Source organism: Columba livia, chromosome 5 (genome assembly GCF_036013475.1).
Source record: "Columba livia isolate bColLiv1 breed racing homer chromosome 5, bColLiv1.pat.W.v2, whole genome shotgun sequence".
NCBI classification, from domain to species: domain Eukaryota; kingdom Metazoa; phylum Chordata; class Aves; order Columbiformes; family Columbidae; genus Columba; species Columba livia.
The window spans coordinates 57,227,830-57,247,673 of record NC_088606.1 but is presented as its reverse complement, the minus strand read 5'-3'; the positions used below and the strand labels follow the sequence as shown (position 1 = coordinate 57,247,673).

Below are 19,844 nucleotides of genomic sequence, written 5' to 3'. Positions count from 1 at the left end.
GTTTGATATTTAGACATGAAAGGACGAAATGCCAATAAATGAAAATACTGCTTTAGTAAACTGTAACAGAATACATACAGGAAGTAAACAAAGTACCTTCTTGATTACTTTTTCAGGTCGTCTAGTTGTGTTCAATACAGTTTTAAAATTTCTTGCCCTTTATGCACGTTTTGTTGCCATCATAGCTGTGGTGTGGGTGGAAAAGTCAAACCAGAAATGAGCAGATCTGACCGTAAGCTGCTTTGCATGTTGTCAATTGACTATAAATTGCAGCAGTCGTTGACTCAGCGGAACAAGCTACATAATTCAGGTAAGAGACTTGCGTGTTGCTGTATCGAGCAACAGATCTTCGCTGAATATCAATATTTTTGTAAGTCACTTATGCCAGCTATTCAGTAACAGTGCTTCCGTAGTTTTTAAATGAATCTTGTTTAATATGGTCTCTTATTAAATAAGGTGTAAGAAAAATGGAACTTTAACTTCTTTTTTAATATCATTCAGATATTTTCAGGTATTATTCATCAGTCTTAAAATAGCACATCTTGTTTCCTTGGATTTTACTTTCATCTGAAGATTGGTGAGTCTCTAGTCTAAAAGGAAAATGATCCTAACACTTGCGTTTTGCACTTTGTGCAGATAGTGAGGCAGCAGATAATTGTTTTGTGTGATGCTATTATGCAGCAGAAGAGTCAGTACTAAGCAATAAATACTACAAGTATTCCTTCTTGAGGGGTTGTGGTGGTTTTCATTTCTTGCTCTGTAGTGTTGTTTTGTTATAAAGTGTTTTTTGCTATGTAACAGACTTTTTTCCTCATACAATGTTTTAAGTTGTTAGCAGTAGATAGTTTTTAGACAATAACCCAACCTGTGGAAGCAGAAAAGAGAGAGATGATTGTCTACTAGTTTCATTTTATAAAGAGTGTATATATTCGCCTCTGATGTTCTGCATGTATATTAATGTAAAATAGATGTGTTCATGCTTTCAGCCTACGTACAGAAGTATCAATTTAAGACCCATGTGACTCTCTTCTGTCTAGAAGCATGCTGTAAATGAATTATTATTAGGATTTTTGTTGTGAGACCTATTTGCATTAGAAAAAGAGATGACACTGAATACAGAGGCTTTTTGATAGAATGCCATGTGAGGAAAGGTCTGTACTGAGTAAAAATTCTCTCTGTATTAAATGTAGCAGGTATGAAATCATTAGAAAATGTTAAAATATGTTCTTATAAAGGATTAAGAGGATCCCATTTGTGCTATGGAACCATGGTCTGAACATTGGAAGCTTTGCAAGGTTTTTGTGAGTATGTAATCTAGATGTTTCTAGTAACCTAGCGTAATGTTCAGGTGTAGTTCCCATTTTTAAGGGTGTACTATCACCTCAGTGTGTTAGACAGCAATGGGTGGGTGTGGAAGTGGATGGTAAGAGTGTTTTTAGGTGGATTCTTTGTAGGCGAGTATTGCTTGCAATCCGTGAGGATGGTTCACAGTAATTCTTTAAAAATTAATTATTTAAAATTTATTTTCAATTAGCTATTAGGTGATGATCGTTACAGTTATGCTGCTCTTTAGCTGTTTGAATAATGATACTGGGAAGGCATTATAATGTGGCTTCCTATAAAACACTGCAAGATTAACTTTCTAGTAAAAGTATAAGGTTGATTTGAGTAGTTGCACCTGCTGTAATGCGGCTCTGAAGAGAGGGTGTGTGGTTTTAGTAGGCCAGTCTTAGTTTCTAGCAGTGTATCAACCACTATGTGCAGTCCCTTCTTAGTAAAATAATTTATAATTGGAAAAATACTATGAGGACATGCATTTGTTTTCCTTGAATAAATTGATTCTTTCATAATCTTCTATCAGTAGGATTGTATTTGTTTCATATCTGTGTTAAATATGCAGGTGAATGCAGAAGCAGTATGAGGGCCCAAGGAAATGTCAAGTTAAGCAGAAATTAATCGTCTCAACATTTTGTGAAACTTTTGATGTAGAATGGATTTAATACTTGGCAGGCATAGAATTAATATTGAGATCCATTCCCTGCACAAGTTCTCTATCTAATTAAGATAGTGTAGTGAATGAGACATCAAATTAATAGAGAGAAAAAGTAATTTGTCTTTATTAAGGCTTTTTGGTATGAACAGGGAGCCTGTTACTGGAACAGTAGGTTTAATTTTTTTTCAGTGAGGAGAAGGAGGTGGAGAGATTGCCGCGGATGTTGACCTGCTTTTTGTTGTCTGTAGAGGTGTACATGTTGGAGGATTCAGAGCAAACTATACCTATGTGGGGTACATAAAGATAGATAATTTCTAAAGCTGAGGTGAAAGGAGGCTGCTGTTTCCTTTAGTAAACTTTAGTGGTTTTATTTTCATAAAATCTATCATTTTTTTTTAAATCAGTGTTGCTGACTTACACCTTCTTTCATTTTCAAATGGGACATTGTCTGCTCTATGTAACAATCTTCCAAGACTATTCTGAAATGTCAGAAATGCATTAGAAGTTTCTCCTGGAAAATGCCAGTAATGCCAAGTGTTGCTAAGTCCAGGTGAGTTTTTTCTCCTGTTCAGTATAACTTGTTAAAACTATTATGTGATTACGCATTTCCAGGTTAAATGCAGAGCCTGATGGATGGCAGAAGCTGCTGTGACCTCATGAGCAAGTTGTCTGTCTGTGCTGAGACTCAGCGCGTACAACTGGCCAGACCTTTCTGCGCTGACCCGGTGGTCACGTTGCACACGTACCCAGAGACACCAAACCAGGCCACTTGCCCTGAAGATTTGTCGTTCCTTCCTTTCGTGTCTGAGCATCTCGTCGCAGAGAACTTCTACAGTGAGCCCTGCACCTTTCCCTACCAAATGTCCCATTCTAATTACCACAGAAGTGAGTGCTCCTATGGGCCAGCTTTCATCAGAAAGAGGAATGAGAGGGAAAGACAGAGGGTTAAATGTGTCAATGAAGGCTACGCTAAGCTGCGGCATCACCTGCCAAAGGAATATGTGGAGAAGCGGCTCAGCAAAGTAGAGACGCTCCGTGCTGCAATAAAATACATTAGCTACCTACAGTCTGTTCTGTACAATGATTCTGTGGTGGCAGAAAAAAATGTCCTGGAGCCAAACCAAGTGCCAAAAGCATTTAATAAAACCAGTTTTTGAAGATGATCTAAACTGTTCCAAACTAAGCAAAAGGTGTCCAGTCTGGGCACCTCGTAGCCACTGTATTATTAGTGACATGCACGTTCCTGGCACATCTTAGGATCAGGTCATAGCACACGTCAGTATCAGCCCACAGAAAAGAATTTTGATTTTGCACATAGTAACTATGCTTAGATATAAAAAAGGTAACCGAGGAAACTGCATCTAAATGGCTTAAGTCAGTTAATTCATGGAAATTGGAAAACACTTACAAAATTGTCACCAAACCAAAAATGTAATACCTATGTGTGTGAAGTAACTGTATACATCACAGCCTGCGTGCTTTAAAATAAACGCTTTCCTCTAATGGGACCGAGATTCCTCTCGTTTTCTGTAATTTTGCTAGTTTGCTCTCAAAAGATTTTTGCTGTAACTGCTGGTGTTTCTCTTAAAAGACTAAGGGTTCCCAGGAATGTTGTTAGATGCCAACAGAAAGGATAACTTAGTTAAAAAGGGGGAAAATAGAAAGGGCAGGGGAGCAGCTCTTTGGAGCATGGGTTCTGAACATAGGAAGAGCAAAATGTCTGGCAAGTGCTGTTCCATCCTTTTCTTATTGATGAATATTTGTTTAAATCCTGGTAGAAACTACTGACTGCGCCTAATTTCTATTGAAAATTGGATTCTTCAGCTGTCAGTGCCCTTAAATATTACTAGAACTGCTCACAAATTCCAAGTATAAAGAAGGTTGGCAAGATCTTGGCCTTGGGGAAAAAGAAAAAATCCTGCAACAGAATTTTTTTGGGACTTTCCCTGCTGATGGTTGAGGTCTGGGATGGTCTTCCCTGACCTCTGTTCCTCTGTACTATTGATGGTTTTGGCTAAGTGGTATAGGAGAGATTTATGTGAAGATAGTGAAGAGAGTTTAGCTTATGACTGGCAAAATGTTCTTGACATTTGCTGTATGTAAGGGAATTGTATTATTGATATTAATCAATTCTGCTGACAGCATGGGAGCGGGTAGTCTGTGGGTGCAGCTGAATATACAGAAAATGGTTACAGACTTCCTAAGTACTGTATCCTTGTCCCTAATTGCAATCATCCTGTTGTTTTTATAGCAGTGAATTGAAAAATGCCTACCAAATGCAATCAAGTATTCCTCGCTCAACCCCCCACCAAAAAAAAAAGTTAACATTTGTTAAGGAGAAAATGGAGATGAGGGGTCACAGCCAGATTTCTGCACTGTATTCTGGCATTTTTTTGGTGTGCGCTTTGCAGGAAGAGGGTAGAATTAATCCTTCCCCTTTATTGTGGAAAGTTTGTAAAGTGATTTGACCTCAGTTTGTCTCGGCTTCAACCTCTATGTCCACATTTCAAACCAATTTATTTGTCACACTCTGGTGGCGGGCACTTTTTTTCGAAATCTGAGCTGTAACTTTGTGTGATGCTGTTTTCTGCCCTGCGATAGTAGGCAGAAAGCCTAGAGGACACTGTGCCCTCTTGCAATCCCTTCTCTGCCCCTGTGGTCTTTCAGTGCAATGTCTAGACCAAGGGGGAGCTGAAAACTGCGTGGATGTGTGGCAGATAAATGGTCCTCTCTGTTGTCACCCTCCGCTGGTTGTGAACTGGTGAGGTCAGGGTGTCCCGTCCTGGTAGCAGCGCCGGTGACAACCTCCTTAGCAACGAGGAAACACTGGCACAAACGGCTCCAGCGGGCAAGATTTCTGCCTTGGGACTAAATCCAAATCGACCAGACGTAGTATTTTCGGTTGTTGGTAAGTGTGAAATGCTGCTGTGTCCAAGTACTTGGAGTTATCCAGAGAAAAAATCTCATAAGGTGTTGCTTTGTGAGTGCCCTGTTTTATACAGAAATAGCGAACCTGGCTCTCAGCGGTGACAGCACCGAATAGATGTAAAATGGGGCTTAATTTAGAAGTGATAGTTGGTTTTCTTTGTGAAGTATTACTGATTCTGGCTTGTTTTGGTGTATAATAAAGGAGTTTGTGTGGCTGTGAAACGAGTGAATGTATTGTGTTAATTTGCTGACTTAAAGATGAGTTTTGCAGCAGATAATCTGCTCCTGTTTGGTGTGCTAGTTTTCTACAATTGCATATACCTGGGAGTCCCTATAAAACGGACTCTGAGATCATATCTTTTATTGAAGAGACAAAATAACATTTAAACATGATATGAGACCTTAATTGTAAAGTAAATTAGGCACTTAACATTTATATGTTGTTGAGTTTCCTTGCACATTTTACCCTAAACATGGTAAACATTTCTAAGCAATATTAAACTCTTTTTTTTTAAGAGTGGAAGCTTGTATATGAAATCTTGTCAGATTCCCAGAGATAGCATCACGTCATCAATCTTACTGTGACAGCCTCTGAATAGTTATCACTTCTCAAATCTGAGCATGTCGTTCTTTCTTATGACAAGCCATAATCCTACTGCTATAAAACATGACAGGACAGCTGAAACATCAAAATATTTCCTCTTAATACATCACTATAAATAAAACAAGTAACAGGCAACTGTAATCTAATGTCACGTTCAAAAATTGTCACATTTGCTCAGCTTGTCAACAGCAGCTGTAGTTTCTGTTGCAGCTTGTAAAACAGGGAAGATTTGGCTGGGACTGTGTATGAAAAAGCTTTAGAGGAGAGTGTAGGTATAAGAAAAGGCTGGATGTTACAGAGGGAAACAAAAGTTGGAGGGAGGTGAAAGCTCCTGCTTTCCTGGGGGTTTTCACAGCATTTCTAGTTTCCTTGGCTATTTCTGTCCCTCTATGAGGTTGGGATTTGAGTGACTGAAGATCACTGAAGTCAGTGATATGGATTCATCTGACCAAATGCCAGTCTGTATATTTTGAATTCACTCTTTTAAAAATAAAAGTAAACAATAAAAGCTACTGAGTTCTTGAGATATGCTGGAAAGCATCTGTTTGTGTTGGAAAATGCCGGTACGTTGTCTCTTTTCAACTACCAGCAGATCACAACCGGTTCCTGCAGGTAGCTGCTTTTGCAAGATGTCTCATTCGGCTCCGGATCACAGATTCTGCAGCACAATTCCAGCTCTGGACAAGTTCTCGTGCTCCAGTGTCAGCCCCTGCTGCAGGAGCTCTTCTGTGGTGCGTCCCGCCTGGATCGCCAAGGCCCGAGCCCCCCAAAGGTAAAACCAAGTTCATGTTTGAGTCTGTGATTTGTTCTTTTTCATGATATCTAATAGGATAAAACAGGCTAGAATGTGTCAGATTAAAAAATTAGCAGCATGAACATCATCTGAGCTTTTTCCTCCCCTGCACTGGCAGTTTTTTAGATGGTATTAACTACAGTGATTTGCTACCCTGGAGATTATGAAAAGCAAAGCCTGACTAAACCTCCTATCAAAGAAACATTCATTTAATATTATTTTGATAGATAAAAGCATCTTGCATTAGCAGCCATCTTCTGTGAAATGTTCCTAATACTTTGTGACAAGGGATTATTTTTCCTGTTTTGAACTTGAACCTGTCATATACCAGCAGTTTCATTGTTTACTTTTCTGCTTTTCGGTTGTTCCCTGAATGCCCAATGTAAACCATCAGCTACAGCGCTCTTGAACGCACCTACGCTGTGCTGGTGATGGATCCTTTCTCTGTCCTGGCCTCAAGGGTTGCGTTGGCTTTCCATGTAAGTGGCCATGGATCCAGTGCAGGTGATGCTGGCCCAGGATTCCAGCGTGTTCCTGGCTCATTTCCTCTAAACCCCAAAGAAATCTGGGTAACAACAGACATTGATTTATTTTGCTTTTTACCCAAAGCAAGTAACTGTTCCAGCAATAGCAAGTTTCCTGTTTATTCCCACATGCCTTGGCCTGTGGGAGTGCTACAAAATGAGGTGGAATGATCCAGTTCTTAAATTTTACGAGATTTTTTTTTTTTTCATGAGCTACAGAAGCTGTTTCTCTCAGTGCTGACCCATTTTCTTTTCTTCAAGGTGCCAATGGCTTAGCTGCTGCCTCCCCTCCCCTGGCCTCGCATGGGAAAGGCTGAGCGCATCGGGGAGATCAGTGGGCTTAGACAGCAATGTCCCCGTGCTGGTGAGAGGGGAACAAGATGGATTTTATTATCGCGGTACAGTAAAAGAGGAGACAGAGGTGAGTGACGGTTGCTGTGTGGTAGTCATGGGGATGTGTAGGGTGTTTGGTTCACCAGCAGTCCTCACACCACCTGAGTGCTGTGCAGCAGTTTTGATTTCAGCTGGGGCATGAGCCGGAGAACAGATCACCAGGACAGCCGATGGTCCTGATTTTGTTGACTTTTTAAAAGCTCTCGATGTGCCTGATTCTAGGCTGTCCTCACCTCCTGCTGCCTTGCACGCCGGGTGAGCCTTTTGCCTCAGGCACCAATAAACTGGTGATGATCAGACCCTTGCTGTGCTCAGCCTGCTTTACTGAGTCCATTCCTAGGAGTGGACAGGCGTGTTTCTGGGGATCCTCATCTCGTGCAGGAGATGGCTACCTCCCAAACTCCCAGTTCCCGGTGGAAGTGGTGGTGTTTGCACCTTGCAAGAGCAGCTCCTCCGCTTCTGCCAGCGCTGGGCGCTGAGCCAGGCTCGGGCAGCACGAGTGGTGTTGTGAGCAATGTGCCGGCCGCTGTTGTGTGTAGACACAACACCATCAACAGCACAGGGAAAGCATTAGTGTTTTATATACACACTTCCAGCTTGGGTCAGCTACGGACCAATGGCTCAGTGTCTTTTCAGAAATGTTAGTGAAAGCTTTAATTCATTAGTTTGTTAGCACTTCAAACTTAACAGAAAAAAGAGTCCATTATTGCTTGAGAACAGGGAAGTGACTGCTTTCATTGTTGATGGAAAGCCTCTTGACAGGCCTGAATTTAAAGAAAATAAAAATTTCCAGCAACCCACAACCCCCCCAAGAAGCCATGAGTTAACATCATATGTAATGAGAAAAGACTTGGGCATGACTGAAGAGCATGTCTGGACAGCTTTAGTGTCCTTTGTTACCTGGTGCACACAGTGTAGTTTGTGAAATTCAGTTGCACACTGTCTGTAGCTTTTACTTTTGGGGAAGAAAATACAGTTGCCAGCAGCAGTGAATCCGTACATATGCTTCACTTGGCCTGCTTTTTGGTGAGCCTCTCAGGGTTTTCTGGCTGTCTTGATGCCAGATCGACACCACAAACTATTAGTTATTGTTCAGGCTCAGCTGGTGTTTTCACCTAGCCACAGAATGGCCTTCTGGTGAAGGTTACATGACCTGATGCATTACAGACTGTTTTCAAGCGAAACTATTATTTTGTTCCTGGTACAGAGTGACAGAGGCACATTCCTGGTAGAATTTGCCAAACCACCTGTGTCACGTGGAAGGCATCCAGTGCAAAAAACAGGAAAGGATGACATCGTGGAATACGTGAACGGGATGAAGCACTCCTTGCTCCCTGGAGACAAAGTGCTGGCACCCTGGGAGCCAGATATGGCCAGATACGGCCCAGGAACTGTCCTCACAGGAATTGAGACAAGGGACCCTTTACGAGGTAAGAAAGATGCTGCCCTCTTCTTCTTCACCTTGATTGGGAACATGAGTGAGATTGTCAGGATAAACTCTTGTGGTGGTGCTACTGCCAGAGAAATACTGTGCACAGACTATAGTTCAGCCTTGCTTAAAGCTTGCAGGAGCTGATGGGACTTTCTGATCAATATCTGCATGTAACCTCACCAGTCTGACCCTAAGGAAGTTGCCATCCATAAAAATGTCATCTTCTGTGTCCACTGATGTGCCCATCTGCTTCGACAAGGCTGTGTCTGGCATGTGCAGGATGGTGGCTTTTTCCTGAGGGTCCAAGTGAGGCAGCTCTCAGGAAGCACGTATCTGTGCTTGAATGCTCGTATTTGTACTAAATGGTACATCTGGGGGTGATTTTATCACCCAAGCATAGGAGATTTCAACAGCCCATTCATTTTTCCCATGTCTGACAGTCAAGCTCCACTGACATTAAAATACTGTTCTCAAAGAAGTACTGCTAACTTTGGCAGTAACAACAAAAGTTACTCAGTCAATGTTTTCTTGTTCATCTGATGACAAATTGGGAGGAAAGATGCTGCCAAGCCTGTTGTCACACCAACGGTGCCCTAGCTGCACACTCCACCCTCCATGACATGATGGTGAGGTGTTACAGAGAGGGGTCATAGCTGGTTCTACTGCTTGACCAGAGCAGAAAGTGCAATAAGCTGCAAATCCTGATCTGTATGTGTGTGCTGCCCAGGCAGACCAGCCGCTTATGGCTGTTTACCTTTTTTCTTAACAGCCTCAGAAGATGAAGAAATTACCGTCCAGTTCTGGAATGACAAGAAAGTGAAGCTCCCACGTGGTGTGGCTCTGTGGATCCCTCCTAGCCTGTGGGAGAGGGTTACAGAGATGATCCATACGCCCTTCACCAGCAGGATGAAGCCTGGAGACAGTCTGGACACTAACTCTTGTATTTTTTCCTGCAGTCCTAAACCAGCCCTGGCTCCTGTTTGTGCTGTACATCCCCTTGCCAAGCACTGCTTGCCCTGCTCACCCTGCTGGCCACGTTTCCACTGTCTCTGTGATGGTGTATGCTGTTTGTCAGCACATGTAAGGTGCCTCTGCTGCTGCCATCCCCATTTTGGTGCCTGGTGGCCTCTTCCATCCAGGTCTCTGCTCTTTCAGAGCAAAACTGAAGAAACAGAGTCCAGCAGTGAGCGCTCTCCACACCTTCTAGAACTGGAAGGTCCAAAACAAAAAGAACCAGCAGCTGTGGCAGCATCTCCCCCCTCTTCTGATTCAGAGTGGGATCTGGAGCCCTTCCCCACTAAAAGTGCTGTGGTGGACAGTGCTGTTAACAGTGGCTCTGGTTGTCTTGAGAAGCCCAGGCTAAAGGGTTCTGCAAGACCAGAGGATAAATACTGGAGAAGGAGCCGCTACAAGTCCCATCTCAGTAATGCAGGTATCTTTTAACCATTTGCATAGGGAAGCAGCAGCCAGAGGGAAATAATGAAGTGTGCTCTGGGTCCCCTTCATCTGGGAAGTCACTTTGCCTGGGATACAGCCTCTCATACAATATTTCCTCCTCCCCAACTTTTCTGCTGCCTCTCCTTGCATGCCAGCTCTTCTTTTGGCAACTCATCCAATGGAAAACTGCCAGAACAATGAATTTCATGTTCCACATCATTTTGCTATGCTTTTTATGATGTTAACATCTTCATTAACCTTCGTAGCTAGTCCATGCAGAATAAATTGCCTAACGATCCCCTTCAGGCTTAAAGTGCATTTTTCTCTGGTCTGAAATGAAAGTTTCTCCATTTCAGTTCTGGTTTCACTCTTCCTAAGGCTTAGATACAATTTTACTCCTTCCCAGGACCTGGTACTCGCAGCAGCATTTGTAGAAAGGACAAGTCGGAATCCAAAGCTGTCTCTGTTGTGGACATGTCCCATGTTACCCCGACTAATCAGTGGGCGATGTTTGAAACCATTGGGCAGTCTCCTGGAGGGCAACTCACAGTGAAAGAAATCCCAGGAGACCAAGATTTTAAGCCATCATTGGGGGCAAGGTAATGTGTATCAATATTGTATTTAATTAAGCACATGATTTGTTCGAATGGAAGAATGGTTATGGTCTTGTGGCTGGCTAGAAAAACACATTGTTCCTAACTACCTGATAGAGCCATCCACCAGTTTTAGGAAGGCAACTTCTTCATTAATTAAAACAAAATCTCAAAACCCTAAGAAAGGGCTGAAGCTACTTGGTAAAATGGAAAAGATTATGCCAGTAACTGTGTCAGCATTCAACAATGCAGGTTTCAATTCAGAAACCTGCCAAATGCCCGTTGACATCAACCCTGTGAAGTCCTGTGGGAGTAGGAACCTACATGAGTGGCCCTGGAAATGGACAGCTCTGACTGTCATCAGCAATGAAACACAGGAAGATTCCATCTGGAAAGGTGCTGTGCTCTGCCAGTCACACTCTGATAGTCATGATCTTTGTCTCTGAACAGTAGAAGTAGGTATTTTTAATTGTATTTACTGAGTATCTTCTCTTACTCCCCTACAAGAAGCAAGCAGTTTAAACAGCAGATCCTTCTCCCGAAGCCAGGGGATATAGGGTAAGCAAACTATGTCACAGCTAGGAGCAAGGATGACACCTTGATTTTTAGGCTTGGTTTCTGTTGGCTGTGGTCCCCTCTTGCTTTAGAAAAAAATTGGAAAAAAAAAATCAAGCCATGAATGCCAAACAAAGAAAGCACAGAAAAGAGGAAGAAAAAAGCTTGCACGAGGAAGGGGGAGGTGAAAGAGACGGGCAGAATGGACAGAAACACTGCTCTGCCACAAGAGCACCAGGGGTACAATTCATAAGTTATATATCAAAAATCAAATATTAGATCTTCTCTACCTTCATACTCCTGCTACTGTGGGCTGACTGCAAAGTAAAACTTACAATGTGCTAAACTTGCTTGATCTTCTTTAGGAGAAGATTAATCAGTTAGTGACATGTCAGTGAACAGAGAATGTACCAGAATATATCTTGTATTCTCACAATTAGACACATTGATTTTAAGTAGATGCCTTTAACCAACTTATTAACTGTATGGTTCCTACTTTATTATTTAAATAGCCATAATTGCACACCTTTGTAATTGATTTCTTAGGATTTTTTTAGGCCAGAATGGAGCTCCAGGCAGACGTGCTCTATGTTAACAAGTGTCACAGCTGTGCATTGAAATGACATGCTTTGCCTTTTGTTGAAATTAAAAAGAGACCAGAATGGCATCATTCTAGCCCCAAACCGGCAGCATGAATTATTGGTAGTGGACACGATGTGATCATAGAGTATAATGACAAACTTTTATTGCTATAAAATAGCACTTGGTGTTTTTAAGTCCAGAAGATAGATTGCTACTCCTTGAGAGAGCTGAAGAAGTGTTATCACATAATACAGACTGCATCCAAAGTAAGCTGAAACAAGCAAGTGAAGCCAGACAGCAGGCTTCCCAGGGGTGCTCCCTGTGGGGGGCTCATGTTCCCCCACTGTAGTCACCAAAAATCCTTCTAACTTCTAAAGGAGCAAAGTTTGGTGAAAGCCTAACCACTGCTGAAAATGCTGTGGTCTTACTGTATGCTTCTGCATTTCAGCAGTAGAGTTGGTACTGGCACAGTAATGATACATTATTAAAGCTACCTGAGGCACAGGTACCTTATCTCTTAGCCAGAAAAGAAGCAGTTACAAAGACACTGTTGCTTTTTTTAGATTAGACTTCCAAGGGATTTCTTTTCTGTCCTTCAGGAAGAAGGTTTTGCAGTATCAAAAAACCAAAGATATAAAATGGCAAGAAAGAAAACAGTCAGATGAGAAACGTAAAGCCACCTGCATAGAAGATTACAAAGTTGACAATACAGACCATGTTAGAAGAGGACAGACGGAAAAAAACAGCAAAGAGCTCGCATGCAACAAAGCAGAGAGAGACATGATCAATGAGAATTCAATAAATGTACAACTGATGAAGTTCAGGAGCTGAAATTTCAGGTAAACTGCTTATAATGTAACAGCGTTACATTTATTAAACAAATCAAGTTCTAATTTAGGTACCATAGCTGTAGAAAATCTTTATGGATGACTGTATAATTTTAATAACTGAAAAAGTCTATTTCTACCCAAATCAAATTTCAGCATCCTCATTCTCTACTCCAAGGTGTCATATTAAGTTCCTAATTATTTGGAGTTGACTTTACAATTATGGAGAGATCAGATAAACTGGTAGGAACACTAAAAGCCTGAACAGATGCAGAACAAGGGTCTAATAAACCTCAGTTTGCCTCCAGTTCTCTGGAGTCAGCCAGAGAAATTCAGTGTAGCAATTTATTTTTGTAGAATGCCAGAAGGAACTGAGAAACAATACAAGCTGACAGCTGAAAGTACTTTTTCAGAATTAAAGCAAAAAAGAAAGTAGCCAGAGGGTAAAAGACCTGCTACTGTAGATACAGACAACAAAATGCTCAGAAATCCAGCATTCAAGATACTGAATTTTATATTCCCATGAAAATTAACTAAAACCTTAATACCATCAGCCACAAAAAGATTATAGATATATATAGGTCATGTCAGTAATACCAGCCATGAAATCAGATGCTTCAGGAGAGTTAAGCATCCAGGGAGTCTCGTTAGTGGAACTGCTCATGGTTTAAAGCACATGAGCACGGGTGCATGGGGCAGCGTGCAGTTGGTCAGCAGGACGTTTCCCCTGCAGCAAACGGGATAATTCAGGGCATGCTACCACCTCCTGAAAAAGGCAGCCAGCTGGCGCTTAACCAAGGTAAGAGCCTGCAAAGAGACAGGACCCAGAGTGTCAATGGTTCATGTGCCTATACTGATCATCTGACACGTGTTCGAGTACTTTCTTGAGTTGGGATCCTACATAGTGAATTTCATTTGTATTTTTTTCTTTATCAGAACAATAAAAGTACAGACAGGAGAGATGCATTGTGAGCCAGCTGCTCTAAAATCAGGGCCAGCCCACAGGAGCTAATATACATCCATATTCATACCACGTGGATCATGCTGTCTGTGGTCAAGAATGTGACATGGATATTCTGTCTGAGGACAATATAAAAGAAGCTCTCACCACAATGACTAAATTATGTATTTTATTCCATTGATTCTATCTTTAATTGTTTAAAGCATAAGAACCTTGAATTACATAGTCACATAATTGGATTTAAGGCACACAATGTACAAATATTTATAACATCGGTGTACAAAGTCGGCTGCATATAATTGCTTTAAGTATAAAACAAATATACAGGCCATAAAAATGGAGTCCCAAAGAGAAGAATACTATTAAAGTGCTAGAAAGATATACATAGTTCATTACATGCATAAAAACAGTCTCATATTTTATTCTTGTGATTGCCAAGAAACAACAAACATCATAGAACAAAGGTTAAATCAACACTTTGTCCAGCGTTGACATCTACCACGTGTGTTTGTTCCACCATGTCCTCTGAGGTTGCGGTGACAGAGTAAGTGCCAGGAGAAACTTCAATGTAGATGTCTTTGGAAGCTTGTCTGGTCTTTGGGGGGAGGAAAAAGAAAGTTTCATTACCGTTTAGTCATCTCAGATTTCCCACAAAAATAGAAATTTTGAATTTGTGTAAAAATTATATTTCAGCCGCTATATAAACATACTAAGATTTTTCAAAATATACAGGCAGAATGGACAAAACTGTAAAACGTTTCTGTCAATACAAAAATTAGCAAGTGCCATACTCAAAATATTTCATATAATGTTTCGATCAGTGGAAATAATCAACACGCTGTAATCTCTGTCTCACAAAACTGAAAGTTGCCAAGCTAAACTGTTTTGAACATAAACCTGGAAAACATACACACGACAAGGGTGCTCTGACTAATGCGTACTGTGGTACAGATTGCATGTTTCTCATCTGCTGTGGCTTAGTTCCCAAAATGGGTTTGGTGAGGTGTTAGGTGTTTAAAGATTAAAAAAAAGCTTTCTCCTTGAGGGGTCTTCAGAGAGAGCATGTGAGGGCAAAGTGTAACTGGCTGAGCAACCACCGCGTGTTTTGCTGGGTGTCTCGCTTCAGCACTGGGAGGGTGTCAGGAGCACAAATAAGGTGAGACTGGACGACTGCTGGGTTGCTGTCACTGATGCAAATCCCAGGAGCCTGAAGATTAATCACAGTGTTTGATATTCTGTACTAGTCCAAAATACAGAGTCTTAACTGATTATGTGCCAGAATGCCACAATCTAGTTTATCATTAATTGTGCAAGTCTCTGTATGTCCATTCTACTGCCCACCTATACATATATTATTAATAGGATTGTGAATGCACCACTGGTTAATCTTCTGTGCCATCACAAAGTCTCCACACCTGATCACAAATTTTAATTAGCTTGATGCAAAATGATAAAGAAATGCTACACCTTCATTTAAAAACAAAGTATTCTATAAACTTACACGTTGCTGGCAAGTTTGAGCTCGACTGGGTGCTACAGAGGCTTCAGTCCTCTGCAAAGAAAGATACTGTTTTCTAATGATACAACACAAAAGGCAAATTCAGCACCTGAGAGAGGGGGTGCTTTATGTCCATGAAATTCTCCCCTGCACAAAAGGACTGATATGACACTGATTGGTGCCACAAGTTACTCTGCTTCCTCCCCAACAGAAGGCTCAAATCAGTCCAGGTGTTCATAGGTCCATCATGTCAAACCACATACATTAGTGTAAGCAAGTGTCACAGACACTAGGTGGATAATAATTGTCTCAAGGGAGGGAAGGAATAGCCTTAAATCAAAACAAAGACCACCTACTTACCACTTCTTTGGAGGACTCCAGCTCTTTTTCCCCTGCTTGCCTGCCATGGTATCTGCAGATGTGTTTGATTTCATGCTCTTTGCATTTAGAGGCTGCCACAAAGCTATAGTACTTCTGGACAACAACAGAAATAGATAATATGATGTGGAGAAGCATCAAAGCTATCCTCACAACTACAGCAGATTTACAGTTAAAAATGGAACTGCAGAGCTACTGACCTTAGTTGGCTGCTTTGTGCTCATTTGAGGATGAAAACAACGCCTGGATGTCCACAGGACATGTGCCTTCTGGTACAGGACCGTCAGCCCTGATTTTATGTGCTGGTGCCCCATACATAGGGACTCCCTGACATCTCAGAATTGAGTTTGTGAAAATGTAAGAAGGAATGCTCTGAAAACATCTGCCTGCTTGGGCCCTTTGAGAAAAGCCCTGGCAGAAGCAGCCATAGTTTATGGGTCCCTAATAGGATGGATATGCAAGCTAAGTCCCGTGTAGCCTAGCCAGTGAAAACTGGTTCTGCAGGGCACACACAGGAGCTGTGCTCTAAAAGCAGAACATGTTAATTCTGAAAAATGACTTGGTGAAGCAGCTGGTGTCTTCAAGGCTGGTACCAGTAGCATAGTGGTTTTGAGAATTGCATTTAACTCCACAGTGGCCCTTTTCTGGCTCCACGATAAAGGTACTTGAATCTTCGCCACTGCGAAGTAGATATTTGAGTACAGCTCTGCTGCCATCTGGTGTCACCACAGAACTCCTCCAAGGGTTATCTTTTTGATCACAGAGGCCAGAAAGTTCCAAAATGTCTATTTTATTTCACTTGTGTTTTCCTTGTGTCTGACTCTCAAGACTAACCATAATAAAAACGAAGCAAATAGCAGTTTTTATTTCCAAATCTATTGCTGTGCTTTATTCCTTGAGGTTATGTACACATAAACAGATTTGGCTGCTTATGTTGTGGTTTACTGTGGAGCTACATCCCAAAATACATCAAATACTCTGATCTACTGCACAAGGCTTCACAGAGCATCTCTGTATCACAGGAGGTGAGCTGGATTCTTTTACATGATGTCACAGAGCAAAGAAATGAAATCAAACTTTTGGTAAGAAACTTTGGTCTGCAAATAATTCTAAACTAATCTTAAGTCACGTAATTTTAATCATTTCCACTCGGTGGCATTCAAGTATCTAAATGGTTACGTTCTGCTGTAATTTTTTTATTTATGCTTTGTAAACTTTATCCATGAACTTGTGGGTCTGAGAATTCCTCCCCTGCCTACTCTGTCACTGAAGCAGTAGTGTCTGGCTGATGCATAACCATGGAAGTCATCTACTGCTTGTTCCCACTCCATTACAGACTCCTAACAGGACACAGGATGAGCCTCTAGACATCGTTATATTTTTGTTTCATGTTCTGTAAAACTCTATTCTGCCCGAGTTGTTTTAGGATTAACTGGTTACCAAGCAGTGCTTTAAAATGGGTAAAGGAGTTGCTTAAGTGCTAATCATCTGGTGTGTCTCTAATTTAATTGAAGACTTGGCCTCTGTAATTAACTCTGCAGACAACGAGCTCCCTGACACATGATGAGAGCAGACCCCCGAAGGCGGGGATGATGTAAACTGTGATGGAATTTTCAGAGACTTTTATTGCAGTATTTGCACTGCAGGGCTGTATTCACAAGGATGGGCTGGCAGAGATGGGCTCCCAGTTCATCTACCCAGCAAAGCACTGCCAGGCACCGCCCAAGCACCAGCACAGCTGTCCCACTGCAGTGAGCACATGTGTGCCCACGTGCGAGCAATGCAGCTGTGCATCTGCACCCACACCTGGATTTCTACCTGTCACAAATAAAGATACGGTGCTGCTCAAAAGAACCGAGCCCATAATCCAGTAAAAACATCTCAAATCTAGTTTGCGTAAACGATACAAAACGTGAGATTCAGACATTATGGATGTAAAATGCAGAGGGTAACTTGGAATTCAGACAACGCAATCTCTTTGCTTGAGATTCCAAATCTCCCTTCCTTCCACCACCCAGAACACACTGATTCTATCAGCCAGCAGGAGAAGTTCATGTTGGCACAATGAAAACAAAGGGTTACTCTGTCATAAAGCCTCTCAGTAGCAGCAGTGGAAACAATTCTGTACATCCTGACACCTGACAGTGGCTGCCACAATGTAATTTGTGACATCGTCTGATGTTTCTGTCTCTCTAACCATATTGCCTTTACACTAAAAAGTGGAGAAACCTTCTGCTGAAATCCATACAGGCCTACTGGTAGTACCTATGGAAAATACTGATATTGCTGTTTATCAGCCAAGGTGGAATCACTTGGGCAGGGTAACACAGGTGAAGAAGCACCATGGAACCTACCACATGATGGCGAATGTCCCAAATTTGTTAATCCAGGCCAGCATCAAAAGCTTGCAAGCTAAGCTCTTGCTATGCCATGAGCAGAATTACCTTGAAGTCTAATTTCTGCAGTTTTAGCAAGAGCAGTGCACACAGGCCTGCCAGGCACATCACAAACACTCCCCTTTGCACAGGTCTGGGTGTAAAACCTCACCTCGCATTCCTTTGTGGCTTCATTCATCAAGTTCACAATTGAAGCAAATGCTGCATTGAGATGTTCTGAATCTTCTTCCTGCAATTAAAGACATTTTTTGTAACTCCTAATGTGCTCGTTGCTTAGAGATAGAACGTGTGAGGTGATTCAATAGCAAAACACTCGCTAGTGCTGGAGACCGTCTCTGGGGTGAAGCAGACATGCGTGGCTCCTCGCTCCTTAGTTTTAACGCAGGGTGCCCACCAGCCTCCCAACACCCTGCATGCAGCTGAGGTCGCTGGGTGCAGCCATCGCCTGGTGACAAGCGCATTCAGTCCCCCAGATCTCAACCAACTTGTCAGCTGCCTGCATCTTCCTTTGACCACAGGACACCTGTCGGCGCCCTCAAACGTTTCACAAGTGCAGCAAGATAACAAGCCCATCCGCCTCTCCAGGAGACGAATTGTAACAAAGAATGATGTTTCACGCTGGCTTTGACTAGGAAAACACAGAGCGGGATGCAACCAAGCGTGAAACCGCGTTTTAAAAAGCCTCTAGCTCATTAAAGCACATATACGGCTCAACCCCGCGCATATATATATATATGTACACTAGGCCTCTAGAGGACACGAGCTCTCCCGCCACCCTGTACGGACGCATCTCGCCGGCGCTGCTTGTTTACGGTGTCGCGCTCCTCCCGGTCCCCCCGGCCCCGCCCCCGCCCGCACTGACCGGGCCCGATCCCGCTCGCGCTCCCGCCGGCCGCCGCCGCGCCCGCTCCAGCACGGCGCGCGCCAGTCCCGCCGTCCGCCCCGCGCGCACCCGCTCCATCCCGCCGCGCGCCGTCACAGTGCGCACGCGCCGGCGCCCCCCTTCCCCCCCCCCCCCCGCCCCCCACAAAGCCGTTAGGGGGCGCCCTCGCCCCGCGCAGTGTCACCGGGAAAAAGCCCGCGGGGGTTTGGGGTTTCCCCCCACGCCATCGCTTCCAGGGGCGCGCCATGCCCTGAGGTAAAGCCGCCGTCCCGAACAGGCTCCCCGTGAGTTCTCCGCAGCGGCGCCTCTTCTGATGGCGGCGGCTCCGCGGCTGTCCCGCCGGGCCACGACGCGGGGGAGCCGAGGGAGGCTGGAGAGCACCGAGCCCCGGCTGGGCGGTGCTGCTGTGCCCGGGCAGCTGCACCCCACCTCTGTGTGTGTATTAGAAAGGGGGTGGTTAGTAGGTCTAGAGAGGTCCTCCTTCCCCTCTACTCTGCCCTGGTGAGACCACACCTGGAATATTGTGTCCGGTTCTGAGCCCCTCAGTTCCAGAAGGACGGGGAACTGCTGGAGAGAGTCCAGCGCAGGGCAACAAAGATGATTAAGGGTGTGGAGCATCTCCCTTATGAGGAAAGTCTGAGGGAGCTGGGGCTCTTTAGCTTGGAGAAGAGGAGACTGAGGGGTAACATCATTAATGTTTACAGATATGTAAAGGGTGAGTGTCATGAGGATGGAGCCAGGCTCTTCTCGGTGACAACCAATGGTAGGACATGGGGCAATGGGTATACACTGGAATACAGGAGGTTCCACTTAAATTTGAGAAGAAACTTCTCAGTGAGGGTGACAGACACTGGAACAGGCTGCCCAGGGGGGTTGTGGAGTCTCCTTCTCTGCAGACATCCAAAACCCACCTGGACACCTTCCCGTGTAACCTCATCTGGGTGTTCCTGCTCCAGCAGGGGGATTGGACTGGATGATCTCTTGAGGTCCCTTCCAATCCCTGACATTCTGTGATTCTTTGATTTCACACTGGAAAGTGGTACTCTCTTTTACTGATTTGTTTATTT

At 43.2% G+C, this 19,844-nt stretch overlaps 2 protein-coding genes across 5 annotated transcripts; one reads left to right on the top strand and one right to left on the bottom strand.

Moving 5' to 3' along the window:
- Positions 1-61: 61 nt before the first annotated feature.
- Positions 62-13,776, top strand: LOC102083467 (uncharacterized). The gene is made up of 8 exons (XM_065066503.1): positions 62-3,145; positions 4,752-4,901; positions 6,138-6,297; positions 7,104-7,263; positions 8,443-8,665; positions 9,437-10,099; positions 10,511-10,703; positions 12,434-13,776. Exons 1-8 carry the CDS (start codon positions 2,611-2,613, stop codon positions 12,663-12,665), a joined length of 2,316 nt encoding a protein of 771 aa, XP_064922575.1. The 5' UTR covers positions 62-2,610; the 3' UTR covers positions 12,666-13,776.
- On the bottom strand, positions 13,775-19,189 carry AKIP1 (A-kinase interacting protein 1). 4 transcript variants are annotated; one of them, XM_065065313.1, is made up of 5 exons: positions 18,962-19,189; positions 18,046-18,123; positions 15,481-15,594; positions 15,124-15,174; positions 13,775-14,217 (listed from the first exon to the last, which is right to left on the bottom strand). In XM_065065313.1, the coding sequence occupies exons 1-5, from the start codon at positions 19,022-19,024 to the stop codon at positions 14,074-14,076; spliced, it is 450 nt and encodes a 149-aa protein (XP_064921385.1). In that variant the 5' UTR covers positions 19,025-19,189; the 3' UTR covers positions 13,775-14,073. The 4 variants fall into 4 exon arrangements, with proteins under 4 accessions (XP_064921385.1, XP_064921384.1, XP_064921388.1 ...); XM_065065312.1 differs by lacking the exon at positions 18,962-19,189 and adding an exon at positions 18,757-18,879; XM_065065316.1 differs by lacking the exon at positions 18,962-19,189 and adding an exon at positions 18,847-18,877.
- Between the last annotated feature and the right edge of the window lie 655 nt (positions 19,190-19,844).